Raw genomic sequence first — 19,077 nt, 5'->3', positions numbered from 1 at the left:
CATATTCTAGTAGATCTTACCATTTCGTGGCAGTATCGAGGGGAGAACACACGCTTTAAGCAGAAATATATATTTTAAATTGATCAAGAAGGCCGAATTTTAGCAAATGATGGCGCCGCACCGTGTTCTTTTGTTGCTATTATATGACATCTGTTCGCAGCGACTGAAGTAACACAGTAGGCATTATGAATATGCCACAGCGTCACACAGACGAGTATTGATGTTCATATCAACGTCAGCCAGCCTATCTTTTATTTTTAATAAATTACACCTTTTTAATCTTTATCTTGCTTGATTCGCTTTTCGAATGCGTTAAAACAGAAAATTACGTAACCGACGACACCGCCATACTTCCAGCGGCGCTGCCATCAGCAGCGCTGCTAGAGGCCGATGTGGTTGTTCGTATCTACGGTAAATGTCACCGGGTTCACCTATTTTATTTATTCGTTTCACTCGATTCAAATCCATTTTAAGGCTAATTATTATCTTTCTAACAAAATTCGCACATCTTAGTTAATGACACATTTTGCATGCGACCTAGGCGGCGCAAACGTCGTGTTCATAGAGTATCAGAGAGTTGCTATACTTACTGCATGTCGTGTCCTCGATGTCCGTGTATTTTCAACGTGGTCTATCACTGACAAAACGAGAATACCGTATAGAAAAATTAAGATTTAAATGGTTCCGCAGTGTTTCGCTGCTCCACAGCAGGATATTAGTTAATGTGGGATGAAGCTTTCGAAGGAAGCAAGAAAACATTTTTCAAAAATGTGAGTAGATGTGCCTTTAAGTGAAAGTAAGTAACGTATCATGTTTTCTCCGCGGATGCTTCACATTCAAAATTTTGTTTGATACATCTCTGACACAGTTTACAAAAAGTGCACCAAAATCTCTCCTTGAATTGCCAGTACAGGTTGGCACCGAATCAGCGCTCAATGTTGTGCACTTTGAGTTTTAATTTTTGTAACACATTTCAGGCCACCCCGCCAGGGTGGCGCAGTGGTTACGCCGCTCGACTACTGTTCCCGGGGAAGCGGGATTGAATCCCGGCCTCGGCGGCCGCTTTTCAATGAAGGCGAAAAGCAAGGCGCCCAGGTGCTACGAACTTATACTTTGCTGAAGTTTGTCGAAATACAATGTCCTCTTCCAGCGGTAGTAAGCGTTATCTTCGCCAAACTTCTAATCTCAGCTTATCAACTGACAGCCTGGGGACTCTTCATACGTCTGCCGTCTCTTCGAATTTAGTCTTTACTTTAGATAATCTCTGAATAACTTACCTTCTTATTGTGCACCTTCCTTATTCCCATTTGATCTACTTTGGTTTAAAACCTGTCAGTGACAGTATTGTTTTCAGACTGACTCTCATCCATGATTTCTGTTAAAGTTACAGCATCTATATTTGTTCCCGCACCTCATTGTGTTACTCTAAACTTCATTTCAAACCTTTATGCTAGCCTGCACGTTTCTGCTCAGTTGGTGAGTACAGGTAAAAAAGCCGCTTTACTATAATCTTCATTCAGAGATTGTGATACTAGTGAACTGCCTCTTATGATCCGCGAGCCCTATCGAGTGATTTAGCCCCTTGGCTTCTATTTAAGTGCTACAGCATTAAACGTCTTCAGTCTGCGAATGCCTAGAGCAGATTTATTTCCTTTTACTTCTAATGCATCCAGCCATATTGTAAATTGATACTCTCGTATTAGATTGGTGAATGGTCAGTTTTATGCATGCTGCCTTTACATCCACCTTTCTGATTTGTCTGTGGATGTGCTTGCCTGTGTAGTGTGTAAAGTCCCCCCCCCCCCCCCCCCCCCCCCCCCTCCGAGATTCTTAGTAACACAAAATTGCTGAGAACAAGGAATATAAAAGTTAGGCAGTGGCGTGAGAAGGAGCACTCGCTCTAGGCTCTAGCCAATAAAAATCATCTCATCTGCATTCGTTATGTTTTCTTGTCACTGGCTTGCAATCCCGTAAGATTTTCGTGGCGCACATAGGGTACGGGTACGTTCATCCATCACTATCCTGGTGCTCTGCGTCTGCTGCAATAATCGGCAGCGGGTTTCTGGTATCGCCCGGCTCTTCCTTGACCCGTCCCCTTGCCCCGACCGCAAGACACGATGAGATGCAAGTGATCCTACCCAGGGAAGCCCGTCTACCAAAGCCACCACACACACCTAAGGACACAATCAAGACACGGCAAACTAAAAACCAGACCAAAGGACCCCACTGATCCGAGATGCCTCTACAGTTGAAGACATTTCCTATTCCCCCATGCCCATGCCGTTCGATGCGTTCCTGGGTCTCAGCCGTCGGATGTTCACGACCTGTGATCCTCAAGCTTTCTGAGCCAGGCTTCATGCGTGAATCATCATTACGACAAACTGTTGCATACTTCCTCTTCTGTTTTGCCCATAAAGTCACGCCCATAGTCATGTCATGCATCGGGTCAACTTCAAAAGTTTTCCTTGTCCGCGATCAAGACGATTGCTCGGTGGCTCCGGGTGGCGCGTCGGAGAAGGAATACAAAGTAGCAGGCAGGGCCCTGGGTATGAGCGCTAGCCCTAATTCCGCTCTATGTATTAAAAATCATTTAATGACCATCCCTCATGTCCTTCTGTCACTGGCTTACCACCCCGTAACAATATTATTACCGGGTCGAATATTACTCAAAAATTCTACATAAACTTTTATCTCTAAGAGTTCAGGATCACATTCTCAGCGTATCTAGTTTCAACAAGTCATAAATGATACTGGACAGATTGTCCCTGTAGAAAACACTCTCGGTTTCGCATTTTACTATATCTTTGAAAAACTCTGTTGTGGTTTCATCCCCCGCATAGATATTATCAAGTACTTGTCCTTATGAGATTCAGTTTCCAGGGATCATGTATGATTAATGTGGGTTTAGATGTGTCGAATGTCTCGTCTTAAATTTTGAAAGCTAAAATTGGTATCAGTTACGAATGGTGCATGCCTAGATTTATGGTGCAACTATGATCTATAATTGGGTAACATTTCGGAGCGATTGACGCATATTCGGTTTATTATAGCCTAAGATAGCACTGATTCTATAGTCGGCTACCTTACAAAATTGTTTACAAGCTACAGTAGTGTGCTTTCTGGTCTAGAAATTGTAAAATACACCACGTGTCCTGTTTCAAAAATTAAGCGGACGTTCGAATTCTTTAAATATTCCGGTCCACTTGGGATCACAACGCGGTGCGCTTACGGTGTGGGCAGTCTTTACTGTATATTCTTCCCGTCGCTCTGTGAAGAGAGATGCAATTACGGGAGCCTCAATGGGCAATGTCATATTTTTCGTACTTTGAAATGACTTTTTTACTTCTGGTTTTGGTCTCAGTGTACAGCCCAAATAAATTGTACATCTAATTTTGCCAATATCCACCAATTCATTTTTACTATGACACCCATAATGCGCGTCGGTTAGGTCAATCACCGATATTATTTCAACCTAAAGAATAGTGACTGAAATGAAAATATAGTGGCAAAGTAAGCAGAACTGACCGAACGGCTTGACACTTTGAATAAAACGACACATAAAAGTGTTGCACGCTGTGTCTTGAATATAGTTTCGCAAGGGATAATGTGTGAGGTTATATTGACCTTCTGTCACAAGTGCGTGTTTTCGTAAATACTGTTTGACGTTCCAATGACGCCTCCACGCCGGTCAGTGACATTTCGAAGGAGATTTGCCTTCGCACTACATGAACTTTAGGGAAGAGTTTCAATAACTGACGCTTCACGGATTCCTTCAAAACGTCATCCCTGCGTCATATTCCCCACGCGACCTTCTAGTGGTCGATGCATGTAATCAGTCAGATTAGAAAGTTATGATGTATGTATTACCACAACAGCTTACGAAACATCAGAGATCGCTGCAAAACCGAAAAACAAAATGAATGGGCAGCTCCAGCGCTCAATGAAAGGGAAAACATTATTAACAAGAAAACAAAGAAAATTAAACTTGTTGCAGGAGCTCTGGCTTCAGGCCACCAATTCATCGTCTCAATGGAGTTTCCTACTATACAGACTGTCCTTCTTAACACCCGGCCAACATCTGCTGTCCGTCCATCACGGCGGGGACAAATCAGCCAATTGGGCATCTTCAGCATTAAAGCCGTGTTTTCGATAAGAAAATAAGCTTCGTTTTTTTTTCTCTTGAATATTTAGCTGAGCAAGTACAACTAAGCACAGCCAAGCATAACCTATATGCCTCGGCATAGTTTACAATGCCTTGTCCGTCTATTCAGTGTTGACTTGTTTAGTTTCTAGCCAGGCTCGAGCTGAGGGGGGGGGGGGGGGGGTGCCCTCTAAGCTAAATACCCCTCATCTAGCTCGGACGACACACGTGGCACAGCGGCCAGCCTAACACCGATGAATAGCCCTCGGGCAAACATTTTATTGAGATCTCCCTGTAGAGTGAGAACTTCTTTGGGCGCGTACATAGGCAGCAGGATGTAGACAGAACGGATATGGAAGATTGGAAGTCATCAGAGGGGGAGTGGGTGGGGGGGAAGGGGGGGGGGGGGGTCAGCTCTATACGCTCCGAGTCACGTCTCATAAAGATACTGCGCCTTACGTTCTTTTAACACCAACCATAAAAGAAATAAAAAATATTGCGACATGAAACGGCGGCATCACCTTGCAATAATTATTGAAGTAACCGACCGAAAAGTGAGACATATATTGCGCATTCCTTCTCACGAAGGCGACCGTAAACAACAACAATAACAAAAAAAAAAAAGCCTAATGAAAGGCGAGGTTAAAGGTGCTGTCAGGTCTACCCTTACAAATAGGCTTGAGCGTCCCCCTAGTTCAAACCTTCAGGCTGCGGACAACCTTGTAAACCACAGAAAATCGTGCTTAACAAGTCGTTGCTCCCTTAACTAGGTTCATGTCATCATTAAATTCCCACCATTCTTCATCCCGGCTGTCATGCAGTACTTCACCAATAAAATTTTCTGTAACAAAACATTTGAATAATCAGGCCTCCGGTGCGGGCTGATGCGAGTGGTCAGAGACTTCAAAGCATACCTTCACCAGAAGACAATTACGTGCCCTATTTGTGACGTAAGAAAGATGGTGTTGCGCGGCTGTAGCACGGCTATGCCAACTGGGGTGTCAGTAAGCTTCTAACTTCCCATAAGAACACATGTAAATAAACTTTTCCAAGTAGCTTCTTGTCGTCACAATGCACATATGATGGTTGCGCCCTTAATAAGAAGAGATCGAGAGCAGCATATATTAGAATGAGACTGTGTTAAACGTCATATCAAAAAGGACTATGTTCAAAACAACCCGAACTTACAGAGTGCAAGGTAAGAGGTGACCCCTAAAAACACATTTAAACAAACTTTTTCGAAGTATTTCACTAATTTACTAAAGAGCACGATTGGGCAGCGCATCGTTAAAAGTTGGAGAGTATTTTAAAGAAGTGTGAAAACATATGCTACGCTGTTTCCATGGTAGGCTAATTTTAGGACACCGCATTTATTCTACGTTAGGAATCCGGACAGCCTCTCAATATCTCCATTATCCTCCGGGTGCTTGTGCTAACCACGCACGCTTCTCGTAAAGGCAAGGGTACTTGATGCAGGCATCTGCGAGCGACCACAGTGTTTCACCAATAAAAGTAGGGGATACGCTTAAACGCGGCCCTTAATAAGAATGTAACACGATAATTTTACTGAACCTCCTTCTTACCGTTCGCTACCGAATGGTTCCACGCGATTGACAAGGCAATTGCTTTAGACGAAATGTTCCTTTCTACATGATTTGATGACTTTTAATGCGCATAGTCTTAATTACAGTTAAGTAGCTGTAATTGTTAAGTTCGCCGGGGTCAAGTGGATGCAGCTAGCACAAAACCGGGTTAATTGAAGGAATATGGGAGAGGCCTTCACCCTGCAGTGAGTAGTCAGGCTGATGATGATGATGAAGTCTTGCGTGTTAATAAAGTTTGCCAAGTAGGAAGGAAGCGATCAGAGTCAACGTTATGCGAATAAACATGGTGCAAGCATAGTTATTGATACAGTGAAACGGACGCCAATGGGAAGGGAACACGAACAAAAGACACAAGCCGAACTCGCCCAAGCACCCACATGTCCTCCAGAGCCACTTTATATTGACAGTCACAGCACGCTACGTAAGAAAAAAATCTGCAAAAAATAGGTAGGCCTTCAGACGTCATCATACCTTGCTCGTGATTGACAGCCAGCTTTACAGTCCTACCTTCGCAATTTTTGCAGTCATGCGTGCGCGTTTTAAAAAGGAAAGAGGCGGTGGGAGGGGGGGGGGGGGGGGGGGGGGAGTGGTGGCTTAATTTCGTTCTGATGGTTGGTGGCCATAACGCACATTGTTTGTCTTATCCCCAGCGAAAATGCCAGTATTTATTTATTTATTTTGATATATATATATATATATATATATATATATATATATATATATATATATATATATATATATATATATATATATATATATATATATATATATATATATATATATATATATATATATATATATATATATATATATATATATTATTTATTTATTTATATAACGTGTACTGCGAATCTCGCAGAAAATAGCAGTATTGATAAATAATTTAACAGTACTGCACTCCGCAAGGTTAGAAGCTCTCTATCCTATTAACATCACTCCAAAACAACAAGACCCACCGAGCACAGATTTCGTCAGGAACCTCTCATCCTGTAATCCCTGCCTTTATCCGCGATTCCCGTAAAAACACGGAAGTCCGACCTGTCTCCTCCTACCCACTTCAAAACTTGTCGGCCCTTGTCGAGGATGGTATACAAATGCTTGCAACCCTACGTCAAAGAAGACGTGCATTTCAAAGTCCTAATATAATATCAAGATATCAGGTTAACTTCCCTTGACGCGAAAAGAAAAGATGCGAATTTCAAGAAGGCACCGTCGCTGCTATCATTCCAGCTGAGAAAGGCAGCTGTACCGAGATGAGGAATCACTACTATCATGAAGACATGGCTTTTGCGCTGCTAAACAGTGGGGCAGGTCGGAAGCTTCGCAGAGACAAGTCATCGCGATTCCAAACCAACCTCAACAGTTCACTTGCATAGATTTTCAGTTCACATTCAGGTTTCAAATCGCGGTTCCAAAAATATTTAAGCTCCAGAGTCTGCGCCCGAGTGGTACCTCTCTACTGCCTCTGATGGATTATAGCCGTTTTCTTTAGCGGCATCTTTAGCAGTGTCTTCGTAACTTACTAGACCAACTCGCCAGCAAAAGACCTACTCAAGTGCGAAACTTTGGATGTTTCGTCAAACTTGAATCGAAATTATCATTCGTAATGACGAGACCTCTTGACGCGGTGTCGTTATCTCCCGTGTTCCGTTACATGTAATAGTATCTGTCTCTCAGGGCGCACTACGAAATGATCCACCTGTGCATTAGCCAACGCCGTCAAGCATCGCCAAGGTATGCCACTTCGTTCATTGTTGCCGCCAAAGTACCTGTTTCACTTCTCAATAGCATTTTGCTTTACATGCAAACCACGAGCTATGGGCGCGTTCCCTTCATTGTTGGCTTGAGTGAGAATGGATAACATAAATACAGAGGCCATCGAGCGACGGTTGCTTCCGACCTAATTGCCTACCCAAGCGTTTTCCACCGGATTGGTTCGGCGTGAAGAACTATCGAAAGAAAACATCCAACCTCTTAAATTACAAAGAAGCCATATTACAGTTCCAAGTCGAGCGGGAACCTCAAGGCAACTCTCCTCTCTTAGATACCGAATGAAGGATGGTCTAAACGTAATGGGCATACACTGCGAGACATTTGATACACAACATAGACTTCGCGAATCATTGTACTTGAAATCTAGCGCTGACGCCGAAGTCTCATTTTATTACATATTAATCAGAGATTGGGGCATGGTAAGCGGTTGGCAGGACTACGTTTCCTCTCACATCCATGGCCTGCTCCATGGCATTGACTCGGCGGTAGTACAAACCAGGTGCCGAATTACGAGCCGCTTTACAGTTGAGAGCGCTCTAACACGCCCGCTCCTATTGGTCGCCGTCGCCATCTTGTAAAGTTGCGTCACAGGATGCTGCGATTGAGTCGCGGAGGCGAAAAAATAGATGACGTCGAGCACGTAATTATGTCCATGGTTTTAAATTATTCTTGTAGAGTACGATGAGGCGGCCTAAAACGTTTTAAAGCGAAAATGGCGGCGGCGTCCGCGGTGGAGTGGCGTAAGGGGTGGCTGCGGCGCTGAAGCGGCAATACCGAAGCTAGCAACGATGAAGGGCGGTGTGTAAGAATGCGTTCTACTTGTTCGGCGAGTTGTTTCGACGCCTATTTCGACTTGAAAATACAAAAGCGAAATGGTGGTGACGAATGCGCAGATGAACTGTGATGAAGCTCGCAGTCGACCGCTCGGTCGCTGCGGATATGCCATGCGTTATCCGATATATATATTGTTTTTTGGCTTTGGAGGATTTCAAGTCTCCGCAGGTAGTCGGCCTTTCATAAACGACGGTGAGCAAGTGCGTGCGTCAAATGGCTGAACTCAACTGCTGCAAAGTTGGCGCTGAGGGGTGGTTGGACTCCGCACAGCACACAAAGCAAAAGGTGGAGTCGACATACAGTACAGAACGAATGAAAACGAGCGAGGTTGGTAGTATACGCTTAACCGCGTTGCTTTCCCCATGCTCGTTCTAACTGAAGCATTTGTGCGTGAGACTTTCGTGCAGAAATAAAAGTTTATTTTGCCCAAATGAGTGTGCTCAAGCTTCGGTCGATTTTACTTCTGTTTCTTAAAGAAAAATAAGCAAAGCCCCCATTACACTGCTTTCGATATAATTTCTCCGCACATTTAGCACCATCATACAGTACCGTGCCTTTAGACGATGGGCAAAAGTCGGCACTAGCCGTGGAATCAGTTGTTTTACTGAAGGGCGCCATTTGTACGGTTTGTTTACCTCTGCCAGCGCGTCCTCGAGGCAACAGAAGTTACCCATGGTAGCGTTTAAATGCAAAACTGTAGCTGCTTGTTGATTTTTTTTTTGACGATGTTGAACTTGAAATGCGGCTTCTTGAAAAAATAAAGCTCTAGGTAATTTATTCACACTCCATATGTATACAAAAAAAAAAAGCAAACGACTCCTTGACGTGCGAATAAACCTCTTGCCGAGAAAATAAGCGGTCCGGGGCGGCCCTCTGGCCACCATTGGTTGATTCCGACTCTCATCACGCGTTGACGTCCCCCCAAGGCATCAAGGTGTCGTCATTTTGAATTCACGCTCTAAAACTTTAGACCGAGTCCCGTAATTCGGCTTAAGAGGCCGACTAGCCAGAAATTTCCGACTAGCCATAAATCCCATCACGTGAGGAGCCGAGGAAATTTTGAAATGTGGCGTCGCTTCAGTTTTCATGGCTGACGTTCTGTTACAAAACCAATTAGATTCCTTTTATAGAACACACCAATCTCGAATATTTTCTTTTTAGAAACAATTTTGGAACCTCAACTTCAAAATACTGCGCAGGAAGGCTGTCATTAATATTTCCGGTACATCGGCGATTACGTCAAGGGCGGGAAAAGCCTAAAGCAGAGGTACTCCAGTGGACGCGCGTCTCGAGCCAAACTCCGTACAGCAAAATGCTTCAATCTTTAGCGGGGCGCGAAACCTAGAAGTTACGTCTCTCTTGACAGATTCGTTAAGTCATTTCGCCCTGCGTCCTAAATATCATAGTATTGGCCTTTATTATGACGGCGATGAACGCTAACAAGTGAGATGGTCTCAAAACTAGACGCGCTGCTACTAGAATTCCATCTCAACATATGTTTGTTGAGCCCACAACATATGCGTGGGAAGTCTTCTTTCATAACTGGTCATTCTACCTTTACACAGGACGCAGCATAGCACTGGAACTGGGCGATGCCTGAATGAAAGGCTTTTGGAGCACAGGAGGAAATGTCGTTCCCTGCAGGGTGCAGAAAACTTGGCGAACCACTGCCTGAAACACGAGTGCAGCCCATATTTTCAAAACACGGTTATTTTGGCGCGGACAACAGAATAGAAAAAGCGTGAGGTAATTGAAGCCTTTCGAATGGTTTCTGGCAAAGTAGGCGATTACGTTAGCGCCCCTTCCGTAGCCCTTTCCCCTCCGGGAAATTGATATTTTGAGAAGAGGCAAAAGACTTGCATGAGGATCACCCGCGCGTGTCAGTTAGATAAGCGGGGGGGGGGGGGGGGGGGGGGGGGGGGGGGGCTGAGTGCGATTTCATCCCGGGCTTAGATAAGGTGTTTATTTTTCCCATTTTCATTTTCATGGTTTCACTCTGTAGTTGTTCTTGCTGTTACAGTGCACTGTTATGATTTATGTGTGTTCACTATCCTCAGATTACGTCGCGTGCTTGTGTTTTCCCTTTTCCTTTTCTAAGAAATAAAACTTCATTTTGTAGATTGCGCTTAACCTCGGCGTTTGTCCAATTCTTTTGTCCGTGTACAACTAAGCAGCGCAGCATTTGTGAGAAGATTTTCAAACTAGCCCAGTCTCAAGTACTTCTTAGCACTGGAACCCTGGAACAGTGAAAACGTTTGTAAAGAGATACCGTAGAAGTCAAATTATGGTTTAAGTCACAGTGAGAGGTTTCACTTCAGTGTATGGTTTACGCCAAGCATTACGCTCTCTGAATCTTTGTTGATAGTATACTACTGTCTTCGTCAAGAAAAAATGTATCAAAATGACAACTGAAGTGATGAATGTGATGCCGAATGGGTGTCATTGTGAAATAGAAAAGGTGCATGATCTCAAAAACAGGAAGCCTATTTTCATTTTGCAACTGATGAGAAGTAAAATGGATGTCAACTGTTGGTGATCTTTTTAGCCGAAAACTATTGGCCACAGAGGCAAATGATTCGTGAGTGCATAAAATATTGCTCTTTATAACCACTAAGAAAACTATAATAAAAAATTGTTTAATACGGAAAACAAAGTCAGCACATAATGAGTATGAGCAGCCAGTGAAGTCTGGCCATTAGAATAAAAACAATTATGGCTACTCATGCGGATCCCTTGCTTAGCCTCACTCCGTTAACTGTTTCTAAAGTAAACTCATGTTAGATCCGATTCTTCTTGTCTTTAGAAGAGTTTTGTTTATACCTGACTCGAAGCATGAAGCTGAAGTTAACCTTAAAATTTTTTCTTCGCCAGAATAGTAAAAATTAAAGAATGGCAATTCGCACTAATTCATCGTCGATTGTTATTTAATGGTGATATAGTGTCTTGCTGCATAAAATGGCTATTTAGAGATTAGATATAGGTCAAAACCGTTATTTTGGTACCAGCGCCAGCTTGAGCCCGACAGCTTATTTTTTTTCAGCTTTGACAACTGGGCAATGTCCATCCTTTACAGTGCAAAAGAAAATAAGCAACACTCGCTCTATTACGCTCATCGGGAGCATACTCTTCGTGCTAGAAGATTGTCGCTTTGGGTGCGATCACTGCCTGCGCCATATTTACTCTGTTTGTTCTTTGCGACCAAATATCAAGCAACAGCCCTGCCATCGAGACTGAAAAAATGAGCCGATTGACCGAGAAAGTAAGTGTACCACGTCGCGCATGGCTGCTTCAGGTAGCGATGCAATATCTATAGACGGCACTGGATAAAGTAGTACGGGCGAGCCTTGCGTGGTATCACGTAGCGAATGCAGCAATGGCACCTGGTTGCTCTACCAATTTTAATGGAAGACTCAGATGGACGCTTACGTGCGCAAAGGGACGTGATTTGCTATGAAATTGAGCACGCACTCTAGCTGAGAAACGAGGCTGATGACTGAGGTTCCTCAAGGTGCCAAAGTCACCTTCCTAGCTGCAACAACAGAATGAAGGGAAGCGAAGGGCACATTTAGCACCTGAGACCAATTTTGTACGGATCAGAGGCAGCCATCATTCATAAGCCATGCCAAGGAGCTGCACCCTTCCGGCATCGTGCTCATTCCCATGCTCATTTGTGTCCGTACATTTCTTCTTTTGAAGCTTCTTACATTAGGCGCTTTCCTATAGAGTAGGTGGGTGTATCGCCGGGATTTTGGCACAGGTACAAGCCCTTCAGTCTGAAAGACATAAGGTGGGGAATATATATATCCTGAATATATCATTGAACGAATTTTTAGCAGCTGTATCTTACTTGTACTCACCTATGGGACGGAAACATGGGGGCTAACGAAAATGGTGTAATGTTAGTTCAGAAGAACGCAGAGGGCAATGGAACGGAAAACAGCCGATGAGAGGTTGTGAAATTAGGAGAGATAAACGTGCAGAGGTGATAAAGAAACAAAAGCGAATTAGCGACTTTGCAGTCCAAATATACAAGAGGAAATGACCACGGGCGGGACGTTAACACGCGGGAAAAAAAAACAAAAAAAAAAACGATCGCCGACAGGAAAGCAACCGTAGAAGAGAGAGGGGAAGTGGGAACAGCAGTTTATGTATACGAATGAGACTGAAGTTTCCGGTAATATATGAAACTCCGTTGGCGCATGACAAGGCTAATTGCAGGGATACGAGAAGGGCCTTTACCCCGCAGTGTCGTATATAGCCAGGTGGATGGAGATGACAGTGCTCTGAACAACCCTCAGAGCCCCCAGAGCTCACATAGTGTGCGGTACGTAGTAGTAACCGTCCTGTGAGTTTCTTCATTTTCTTATTCCTGCTGCTCATTTCATTTGATTTTACCTTAAAAATTCTCACATTAAAATCACAACAAGGGCTTTTATTCTGTTCTCATATTTCGTCTTTTTTCGCTCAATTTAAATGAGTCTATTGATTATTCTGTTTGATATCAAGCTATCTGCACTCAATTACAACTTTGCCTTGCTTCTACATTTTATTTTCTTTCTTGCGATCAGTTTTGTGCTCTATTTTCTATGTTTATGGTTCCTGCTGGTACATCTTTTTGCCTCCCTTGCGCCTAGTTCGCAGGCTTTGGGAGGCTCGTTTAATAAACTACCGTTTTCTTCAACGAGAGAACAGCTATGACTTTAATTATCGTTCTTTCCTAGCTTTTGTCGAGAGGAAATACTGCGTTACAACATAGATTTGTAAATGTCAATTGCTCAGACATAAAATGTGAATTTTCTTGTTGGGAAGGCCGATCAAATTTGAAGAACACACTTGTTAATAATAGCTTTTAGGCATTAAAAAATGTTCAAGATAAAATTGGTCGTCCTTTTCTGCCGTCGGTATCCAGTCTGCACTTCCAGAACAAGCCTCGATTGTCCCCATTGCGAGAGAAGGAGTGGAAGATTAGCTACTTCACAATCACAAAACAAACTGCAAATTAGGAACTAGTTTAATCCGGCTAAACCCAAGTAACCAAAACGAATTCGGCACTTTTCGCTCGGCCCGCCTCTCTACGTCTGTGTGCGGCAGCCTCTCGGCGAGCTACGTGTTCAGGATGATCGTATTTGGCTTGGCGTCTTCGCCACTGCTGTACCGAAGACAGTTAACGAAGCGTCTCGCCTGGATCGTTCATGATGACTACTGCCGTTAACACGTGGCGGAGATGAGGAGGCCCCGCCGTAGCTGCTGCTGAGTGAACTGGCAGAGGCGAGAGTGCGGCGGCGGCGCGGCACTACTGCAGTTGGAGCTCAGGGACGTTATGCTTGTCACGTGGTTCCTCCTCTGTTCAAGGTCGACATTACTCAGTCCACGAAGAGAAAACAGAAGAGCGGAAAGGCGTAGTAAAGGGTCCGTTTAAAAAAATACATGCAGTGAGCGCAGACTGTTTGCTAGCCAACGTCTCATCGCAGAGGCTTGTCGGAACTTAATTAGATACACAAAAGCACTCATTTAACACTTGTTGATTTTATTTGCAATTTTTCACGACAATGTTCATTATGCTATGCGAGACAAATGCCCAAATGAAACAATAGTTCACGAATGTTCATTTCAGGTTGCTTTGAAAGCCCATAATCGCGTGGCAGCGAAATGTTTCGGGACCGCGATATTTGCACTCTGTAGAATGTGTGTGTGTTCTGCTCTCGCAAGATGCAAAGCCATTTGCCGTTCATTAATTTGCTGTGCTTGCATCTATGCGGGTGCCAGATTCCCGCATAGATGCAAGCAGCAAAAGTGCATTACAGGGCTGTCAATAAACGTGTTTCAATCAATCAAACTTTGCAATCTGTTTTTTTTTTTTTTCGCATAGATTCTCGTAATTTAGTGATCCGAACCGGGATGATGCCTTCGAGCCGTGACCACGCATTACTTTTCATTCACAATCAACCCCAGCATCCTGATGTCAACCGAAGCTGGAGTCCTGTCCGGCCGCCTGGCTGTGGTCACCGGTGGAGGAGGCGGCATCGGCGGTGCCGTCTGTCAACTCCTCGCAGAAAAGGGAGCTCGCGTTGTCGTTGCCGGACGTCGACTGGAAACGGTGGCAGCTTTAGCCGCATCGCTGCCTGGTAAGAGGCAGCGCAGCACAGCCACATGATGCGTGGCCTTAGAGCATACACACAGCGGATAGAAATGGTCGTGATTAGAAAGCAATGGTTAGCATTTATGCGCAGACGGAAGCTGGCAGACGAAATGTAATGCACGTACATAGATGAGCCGCCTAGTTGGTTACGGGAGTTACTTCTGCGTATGTATATCTCTTGGGTTACTCCACTCCGCCGCGGAGAACAACAGTTCCTTTCCACTAGCGCGTAGGAGTAATCGATACCGCATTTTGCACTATAGACATGAGTTATCTTGATGAAATGGTTTGTTTTATTGCGCCCGAGACAGAAAGTCACTCTCTAATTTCCTGTATGGTACCTGCAGAGCTCCAAAATCTGCCAGTTGACCGTAAAATTCTTCCTATTTGTCCACCTTCTTTTTTATTTATTTATTTATTCCTCAAAGGTCTCTGATGAGACATTACATGAGGGAGTGGGCGTTACAGGGCATATAAGTATAACAAAAATCTTAATGAGATGTTTTCGATGATGCGCTTGAAAATTTTGGGGTCGATGATCAATATGAGATGTTTTCAATGAGCGTTTGAATATTTTGGGGTCGATGACTGTAGCGACTTCGGTGGGCAGGCCATTCCAGTCCTGTGCGGTGCGCAAGAAAAAAGACTGCTGAAAATAGTAGTGTGAGCTTGAGGGGGATACACTGCATTAATGTGGCTGGAGCAGGAGATACGGTGGGCTCTCTTTATGTACGTGTTATCAGATGGCAAAGAATAAAAAAATTTATGAAAAAGGTTAAGGCGCGCGATTCTACGCCATGAGGCTAGGGAGGGTAAGTTTAATTGTGCTTTTAGTGCCGAAATACTCGAACAGTTGGAATAATTTGACAAAATGAATCTTGTTGCTCTGTTCTGAACTGATTCGGGGGCATTAGTAAGGTTATTCTGATATTAAACTGCCCGAAGTATTTATTTCTCTTCCTGAAAATTTGCGGTGCCAGTACAAACGACACACGTCAATTATTTTGTTACATATTGTCGCACTGTTTCATATTTTGAAGTGGACGTTTTTAGTTTTCAGTGCACTGGCAAAGCATTTTGAATCTGAAATCTTTATGAAATCCTAGGTGAACGTAAATGGGTCTAGCTGGGATCTTTCCCAGCTTAGATCATTCAGGGATTTTTCACTAGTCAACTGATATAGATTTATTTGTGCGGCAAGGTGGCTGTGCATGTTTTTGCCCCACGGTGCGGGTAACAACCGTTGTATTTATGCGAGAATAATACTGGACGCCTGATGGTAGTTCCGCTGCATTGATATGAACATTGCAGTGAATTTGTAAGCAATTTGTACACATGCCGTTAGGAGCCAGAATGTGTTCTGTGAAAACGAGGATTCGAGGAGCAATTATGGAATTTCGCCAGTACCTCATAATAGATTTGGTGAGGTGCAGACCTAAAGAAGCAGTAAACCGCATTTTAGCGTGCTTTTTGGTATGGAGAGAAGGAAATCAAGCTTACTCCTTGTATCACAATAAATGTTTATTGCTGCTATCGCGAAAACAAGGACCCACAGGTGCTAGTGTCCCACTGCAAAAAAAGTGGGTCTGCTCTCTTTGCTGACAGCAGCCAGTTTTCGGCATGCATGCAGCTCGGCCACCTGTTGTGTAGTCGTAGCGGCTGCTGCATAGAATCCCAGGTGGTGTCGACTGCTATACAAACTAGCGCATCGGAAACTGAGAGCGATGCACTCTACCACGCGTGATAGCTGTAGACTATATTCCGCGCAGCAGGAAAATGGCTCCCCTTGCTCGTCTGTACGTAATTGTCTACTTTAAGTTTGTTACCCAGTGATATAAACGTATCTGTACGAGATCTCAGGCGCTTTGCCGCAAGATATAAGAAAACAAAACCAACTCTTACCATCATGTCAAAACACATTTTCAGCTCCACGTCCTTAAAAGCGGAGCTGAAGTTTGTCCCTTAATTTGCTTAGTGGTTCTTCAATATATAGTCAGTTCAAAACATAAATTAAGTCCTGCTTGTCCTCCACTTCTGATCGCGGTGCGATGGTCGGTCTTGCCCTACAAATACTACCTACTGTTTTTTTTTTTTTGTTTTTCAAATTCCCAAAGCGTTGTGTTCCTTCCCTGCAGTTCCACAGGGCTGCCTCCCTCACCACGCTCTGCAGGTTGACGTAAGCGATGCAGAATCAGTGGAGCGACTCTTTGATGACCTTAAGAGCTTCAGCGAGGTGGCCCCGAGCATTGTAGTCAACTGCGCTGGTTTCGCCGACTCTAATATGCAGACCGCTGTCGACATCAGTGAGGACATCTTCGACCAAACTGTTGGGGTGAATTTTAAGGTAAGGAAGTGCGACGACCTCTTCATTCAGCAGCTTTTTCAGCAGCCAAATAAGTACCACGCTTTCACCTATTTTTCGTGTATTAGCAACAATCTAAATGAATTTTAGGGGATATCGTTTTCTAGTGCTGGACTATACTTATGAAGTTAAGGGTTTCAAGGGGATGTGGAACGGTTTCTTCATCAACTCACAGATTACTGTTTTTACATTTACATCTGCAGAGTGCTCCTAACCTTCATGGTTTATGGCCTTCGGACCATCCCTACCTCCACTGCTTCCCGGTGTGACAAGAATTTGAATCAGTGCAATAAGCATTGCAAAGCAATCGCTAGCATCTTCCGTTAGATTCTTAAAGCGCATACGCTCACAGCCATGTCCTCAACATGGGTTGGCAAGGTACAGGCGCGTTTAGGTTTGGCGCTAAATTCCATTCAAGAACTGAAAAATTGTTGCTACATCATCCAGCCTATATTGGTTCCTGAAACTTTCTCTCTCTCTCTGTAAAGACCAATGGTGCACTAAAAACTACAATATCCCGGATAATCGGGCTTCATAGTGCGTAGTGAACGATGTGTAACATTGGGCTAGGCGGACGGAGCAGCAGAGCACAACAAATTTCTTTTCTATTCGCTTTTGGATGAAGAATTTATCATGAAAAAAGAAAGTGGCTTACATGTGATGGGACTTTGAACTTAAAATTATTGATTTCAGAGTCCACTACGACGAGACCTTTCTGGCTCTCGAAGTTGGTGTGAAGTAGAGTATCATGTAAATGCCGCAACACAATGCGTCCGACCTTCGGTAACTATGGCTACATTCAAAAGCATCTTCAGCTGAATGTATACGCATGCGAGGTGCATAAATGAGAGCAATTCGCGAGCGATTAAGTTATGAACTCTTCTGAAAGCCGTCGCCTCTAGTTAGTAGCTTTAATACCGTAAACGCAAATAAAAAAGTCAGGTTTGGTCACGAACTTTGAGATGTTTAGAGATCTTTCTTCTGCTGTGGACAGTGTTGAGCTGTTGATAACAAAGCCTCTTACGAAGCTTGCTTTCTTGCCGTAGGGCGCATTCCTTGTGAGCCGAGCTGCCGCTCGAGCTATGATCGACGCAGGCATCACTGACGGGGCCATCGTCAACGTATCGAGCCGCGCTGCGAACGGCGCCTCACCGCGACTTTCTGTGTACGCTGCGTGCAAAGCCGCTGTTGTGTCCTTCACGCGAAGCATGGCCGCGGAGCTGGCACCGCTGGGAATCCGCTGCAACGCAGTACTGCCTGGCTTGACGGACTCGCCTCCCGTGCTCAGCATGCCCGAACAAATGCGGCGCGTCATGTGCGCCCAGATTCCGCTTGGGCGCACAGCACAACCGAGAGAAGTGGCTCAAGTGGTCGTATTTCTCTGCTGCCCAGAGAGCTCCTACGTGGTTGGCTCAGCAGTAGTGGCGGCAGGTGGAAGGCAATAAAAAGTATAGACTTTCATCTTGAATTAGGCCTCAACCAAGCTTGAACGGAATTAAACGAGCCTTTAAACCCATCGGACGCAGCTGCTATCACTGCTGCGGGTAATTCACTCGCTTCTGCGGGTAATAAGCTTTGGGCAACGTGCTAGTCTGGCTTATCCATGTTCGATGGTCTCAGCAGCCTAGCTGGAACGATTTAAGTCTGCCTTTAGTGAGAGTTTACTCCTCAGCGCCACACCGCCTTTCTCAGGCCGCCTGGAGGATTCACGCGGCACTACGCTCGCGGACCTCGGCTGCACTCGCCCAGGTGGCATATGTGTAAGACTTATTTATCTAGGTTAAACTATAGGAACGGCGCAGATGAGACCTCGTCGCTTGACGCTTAGTATTTCAGCGCTAGAGCTTAAGCGCTGACATAGTTAAGTTAGATTAAAACACTGGAACGCGCCAAACGTTTGCTACCTTCGATTATTTGCTTACCAGGTCGATTTTAATGGTAGGATATTTTTACGGTGTTGTTCACTGGGGCTAGCTTAAGAGAGCCGGTACAGGTGAAATTCCATTGTCACTGATACATCCTGCGATGGCGGAGCCGATTAACTGAATTCAACATCTTTCGTTCCGAGAGTCTCCTGGCATTCATCCCTCCTTAAGCGTAATGCACACAAGTCGACAAAATCAAACAAAAAGAAAACTTTGCACATGCACTTTTTCACTTAACGCGCAAAACACGGCTTCATTCGCAAGAAATGAACTGTCTCTGGACGAGGTAGCCGATGGTC

At 44.4% G+C, this 19,077-nt stretch overlaps 1 protein-coding gene across 1 annotated transcript; it reads left to right on the top strand.

Moving 5' to 3' along the window:
- Positions 1-606: 606 nt before the first annotated feature.
- LOC146175489 ((3R)-3-hydroxyacyl-CoA dehydrogenase-like) lies at positions 607-18,321 on the top strand. Its single transcript, XM_084580779.1, has 4 exons — positions 607-770; positions 14,305-14,477; positions 16,627-16,835; positions 17,900-18,321. The coding sequence occupies exons 1-4, from the start codon at positions 730-732 to the stop codon at positions 18,296-18,298; spliced, it is 822 nt and encodes a 273-aa protein (XP_084436905.1). The 5' UTR covers positions 607-729; the 3' UTR covers positions 18,299-18,321.
- The last annotated feature ends 756 nt before the right edge of the window (positions 18,322-19,077 follow it).

The sequence above is a fragment of the Amblyomma maculatum genome, chromosome 10 (assembly GCF_055883805.1).
Source record: "Amblyomma maculatum isolate TAMU_Amacu chromosome 10, ASM5588380v1, whole genome shotgun sequence".
NCBI lineage: Eukaryota > Metazoa > Arthropoda > Arachnida > Ixodida > Ixodidae > Amblyomma > Amblyomma maculatum.
Note: the sequence above shows the minus strand (reverse complement) of the source record. Positions and strands in the feature narration are given on the sequence as shown.

Coding starts and splice junctions, on each gene's coding strand:
- LOC146175489 (XM_084580779.1), top strand. CDS start 730: ATGAAGCTTTCGAAGGAAGCAAGAAAACATTTTTCAAAAAT. Junction 771..14,304: donor AGAAAACATTTTTCAAAAAT/GTGAGTAGATGT, acceptor AATCAACCCCAG/CATCCTGATGTCAACCGAAG. Junction 14,478..16,626: donor TTTAGCCGCATCGCTGCCTG/GTAAGAGGCAGC, acceptor CCTTCCCTGCAG/TTCCACAGGGCTGCCTCCCT.